Raw genomic sequence first — 4,537 nt, 5'->3', positions numbered from 1 at the left:
CCCTATGGCTTCTTCACACCCACGTCCCCACCTCGGGCTGTGCACACCCCAGACATGGCATCCAGGGGCAGCCACGGGCAGGGCAGGCTCAGCTTGCAGGCTCCCCCACGTCCCACCTGTCCCCACCCCGTCCCCGTCCGCCTAGGAGAACCTGTGGCTGGACAGCGTCTCTTTAATCATCAAGGACTCCTTGGAGGGGGAGCTGACCATCATCGACAACCTGTCCGGCTCCATCTTCCACCACTACGCCTCGCCTGCCGGCTGCGAGAAGTGTCACCATGACCAACAGGAGGTAGCAGCAGCTGGGGAGGAGGCTGGTCCTCGTGTGGGTGCCGTGAGGCCTGTAGGGGTCCTGCTCTGGGCCCCAGAGCCACGTGGTCCTGGAGGCTGGGCAGGTGGCCTCTGCCCGAGTCCCCGCAGCTTCCTGTCTCTCTGGGGGGGGGGGTACAGGGCTCTTGCTGGGGAGCCCCAGCCTCAGAGATCAGATCAGGTGAGATCAGTGGCCCCAAGTTCCCAGGGTCTCTGGGCCCTGCCTGTGACACACTGAGCAGGAAGTCCATCCAGGCGACAGGAGCCGACCTGGCCCAGCCTGCACAGGCACTTGGAGGTAGGCTACCAGGCTGGGCTCCCTTCAGAGGTGACCCCGTGTCACATCGTGGTCACTGTGCCCAACAGGCCCCTAGACCTCTCTGAACACTGCCCTCTGTCCTCCCTGAGTCCCGTCACCGGGTGCTCTGCTTCCCAGGCCTGCTGCCCCTGCCACAGGTGACCAGACACCGTCTCTCCCGCAGGTGCAGCTGGCCGAGACGGAGGCCTTCTCCCTGAACTCGGACAGGTCCTCGTCCATCCTGCTAGGTGACGACCTGAGCCTCGAGGACCCCGCGGCCTGCCCGCCTGGCCCCAAAGACAGCAAGGTGAGCAGCCCCCAGGCCCCTGCACCCTGTGCCGCCCTTCAGCAGGATTTGGGGTGCGCAGTGGCTGGGCTCAGGCAGGGTGCAGCCTAGTTAGTCGTCCTTGACTCTGAGAACAAGTCGTGGAAATCTGGGGGTCTGAGTCCATCTGTCTTGAGGGGCATCCAGGTAGCTCTGGAGGACCTTCTTGGCAGGGCCACCCTGGGCTGCGGGGCTGAGGAATGCCAGAGCTCAGTTCTGAGGCCAGAAAGGAGGGTCATGCCCCCATTTACAGATGTACAGACAGAGGCTCAGCAGAGGGAAGGGCCATCCAAGGCCATGCGACAGGGAGGCTGCTGTGGCCTCTCCTCCTGTACCCTTGCCTCCACTGCCCTTGGCTTGGCTTCTGCCCTGGGCCAGGGTCTGCACAGGCCCTTGGTTCCAGAGGATGAGGGGGATCTGCTGCCCTCAAGGATCTAAAAGTCAAGAGGAGAGAAAACGGGGAACCACTGGTTGGGGTGTTGGAGGGGGCTGCCTGGAGGAGGGGCCCTTCCGCTGAGAGATGGGAAGGTGGCGCGTATTGAGGGTGGGGGAGGGGAGGTGGGGCCTTCCAGGGCAGATGGAACCAGGGACAGAGCAGCATGGCCATGAGGTGGCTGCGGCAGGCCCAGCCTCTGTCCCCCCTCCACCTTCCTGACCTGTCCACCTCCCTTTCCTGCAGGGTGAGCTGGGCCCGCCTGAGCCCACACGGGTGGGGGACCTGGGCGAGTGCTTCTTCCCCTTGTCCAACATGGCCATGTCCACGGGTGCAGAGAACTTCCTGTGTGAGATGGAGGCAATCCCCTTCAACCCTGTTCGGTCCTGGCTAAAACACGAGAGCAGCCAAGGTGAGGGATGGGGGCCCCCAGCCCCGCGAGCCTGATCTTGGGCATCTGCTTCAGACCGAGGTGGTTGAGTTCTTCCTTGGTATTTTTGCCCAGACTGTTATATTTATTCCAGAAAGAACCAGATGGATATCTGACAATGAGATAGACTCTGAGGTTTGATATAATTATGATAAAATATCAAGAGCCAAATGCTCCAGAGATGAGATAATAATTATAATAGGAGCTAGGCTAAGCTAATGCTGAGGTTCCTAGGAGCTGTGGTGAAAAGGGAAGCAGGTTGTGCACACAGTTCTCTTTGTTAAGCAGAAGGAAAGCCGCCTGATTATTGAGTTGTTTTGTAGAGGTAGGGGACTGAGCCTGCCTGTCCCTTGGGCTCACCTTTGCTTGTAGTCGTCTTGGAGGGTGACAGGTTCACAACACTTTCTGGGGAAGAGGGCAGAGAAAAGAAATCCAGCAAAAGAGAGACCCCAGACTCTGAGCCCACCCCAAGGCCTCTTGAAATGTCTGCCCTGGGTGCCTCTGAGGTACTGGGGTAGGTGCTTCTCCAAGGACCCTCACTAAAGCTAATAGCTTCTCTGCTGGACATGGTGGCTGAGGTGCCGAGACCACCAGACTTCTTTTTTTTTAATACTTACTTTTTAGTTATAGGTGGACACAATCTCTTTATTTTATTTTTATATGGTGCTGAGGATCGAACCCAGTGCCTTGTGCTTGCTAGGCGAGCACTCTACCCCTGAGCCCCAGCCCCCACCAGACTTCTTGAAGTAAAAATCTGGGCATAGGGTCGGACCCAAGAGCCTTTTTGATTGAATGGAATCTCATCCCCTTAGTGAACCATTTCTGTTGCCTTTTTCCTTAAACAATAAAGCCGTGTAGACGAGGAATCCCACCTGGGGACATTCAGGCTGTATGGCCATCTGGGGTGCCTACTTATATATTTCCAAATCCTGTGCCCACCCCATCCTGAAAGGTGTGGAGGGGACTGTGGGGAGGCTGCTGCTGCTCGTCCTCCCCAGCACACCCAAGCGCTGCCCTGGCCTCGGGCTCCCCAACCTGTGCCTCTCTCTCCATCCCCAGCACAGTCGACTGCTGGACCCTGCAGCTTCTGTCTGCTGGGCTCAGCCAGTGCAGGCCCCTGCCCAGAGCTGGGAAGGTCAGCCCTGACTGTTGTCCTAGAGGGCCAGGCCCCTGGGGTGACAGGCCTGAGGGCAACTATTGCTAGTGAGTCAGCACTTACTGAATACTTGGTTCTGGGGGAGACTCTGCCGCTGCTGCTTATTCAGGGCCTGCTGGATGCCTCCAGGTAGCATCTGGTCTGGTTTTCACAGGAAGAGACATGGTCAGGCCTTGAGCCTGGTCTGCTTGGCTCCTAAAGCTGTGGCTCTCTCAGTACCTGTCCTCCAGGAGTCACTCTGGCTGGCTCAGTGCTTCCTGCTGCTGACTGAGCTGGCTGACTGAGGCTCAGAGAGCAGGACTCGCTGTGGCCTTCCCTGGCAACCCCGTCAGAGTCTGCTCAGCGCCCAGCCTTCAGGGCCACCTGCAGCCTGAGCCTGCCCCAGCTCTGTCTCTTTTCTCCTCGGCAGTGCCCCCAACCCCCTATTCCCCAGATGCCTCCAGCCCACTGCTGACCATGCCTGCCGAGTTCTTCCACCCGGCTGTGTCTGCCAGCCAGAAAGCGCAGGATAAGGGCGCTGGCGCTGGGACCCTCCCCAAGATCGCCCTGCAGGGCTCCTGGGCATCCCTGCGGTCACCGAGTGTCAACTGCACGCTCCTCCGGCAGGTATGGGCACCCCCTGAGTTCATCAGAAGGGGATTTTGTGGGGGGTGGGGCTCTGGGTGGGTGTGGCAGGGGCTTGATGGGAGCAGAGGTGGAAGGTGGGGCTACTGGGTATTGGACTGCCTGGAGCTAGAGCCCCCATGTCACCGTGCACACAGAAGGACCACAGCACATAGTACAGAAGGACCACAGCACATAGTGCAGAGGCCAGCAGACCATTTGTGGTGGTGGAGGCGGGGCTGGCAGGCACTCCTGCCTCATTTATCCATTTAGGGATGGCTGACCCTGGCTGTGTCCTGGGGTGCCTGGGGTGCCAGGCGGTGTGCCCCAGCAGACAGCAGGCACAGTTTCCCTGCCCCAGGGCTGATAGCTCCTGTTTGGAGTGTGTGCAGCCGGGTGGGCGCAGAGAAGATAACTGTCTACATAGTGCAGTGTATTGGGAAGTGATGCATGCTGGGAGAGTGGGCACAGGGAGGGGCTGGGCGTGGGGGGCTGGCGGCCTTTCTGAGGAAGGTGGGGAGGTGCTGGTGGAAGGTGGGCCTGGAGGACAGGGGCCCTGCGGGTGTGAGCCCCTGCGGCGGGCCTCCTCCTCCTCGGCCCAACCTCATGTCTGGACTGAGCTGGCCCCCTGTGAAGGGCAGGGCTGGGTTCTGACTTGGGTCTGAGAAGATAACTCTGGCTGCCCACTGAGTGAGGGGCAGAGGGACAGGGTGCCTCATGCAGTGTCTGCCACGAGCCCCCATAAGCTCAGGTGTGGCAGAGGGCAAAGCTGTGAGACCTGGGAGTTCCTGAGGGGTTGGAGGGGCTGCGCCCACCCCAGAAGGATGGGCCCCTTCCAGCTGTAGGGACTCCGAAGGCCCCAGCCCCTCCTCCCTCCTGCAGGCCACCGTGAGTGACACGTCGCTGGACGCCAGCCCCAGCAGCTCGGCGGGCAGCCTGCAGACCACGCTGGAGGACAGCCTGACCCTGAGCGACAGTCCCCG

The 4,537-nt window shown here is 60.4% G+C and overlaps 1 protein-coding gene across 1 annotated transcript in view; it reads left to right on the top strand.

Annotated features, from left to right (window-relative positions):
* Nucleotides 1-4,532, top strand: part of Cacna1i (calcium voltage-gated channel subunit alpha1 I) — a gene marked incomplete at both ends in the record, with an annotated part of 82,331 nt that extends 77,799 nt beyond the window's left edge. Inside the window, 5 exon segments of the mRNA XM_048802981.1 lie at nt 36-292; nt 792-914; nt 1,612-1,777; nt 3,361-3,557; nt 4,437-4,532. Coding sequence (XP_048658938.1) covers nt 36-292; nt 792-914; nt 1,612-1,777; nt 3,361-3,557; nt 4,437-4,532 — 839 coding nt within the window.
* Between the last annotated feature and the right edge of the window lie 5 nt (nt 4,533-4,537).

The sequence above is a fragment of the Marmota marmota genome, unplaced genomic scaffold (assembly GCF_001458135.2).
Source record: "Marmota marmota marmota unplaced genomic scaffold, marMar, whole genome shotgun sequence".
Lineage (NCBI taxonomy): Eukaryota > Metazoa > Chordata > Mammalia > Rodentia > Sciuridae > Marmota > Marmota marmota.
This window is presented reverse-complemented; position numbering and strand designations above follow the sequence as displayed.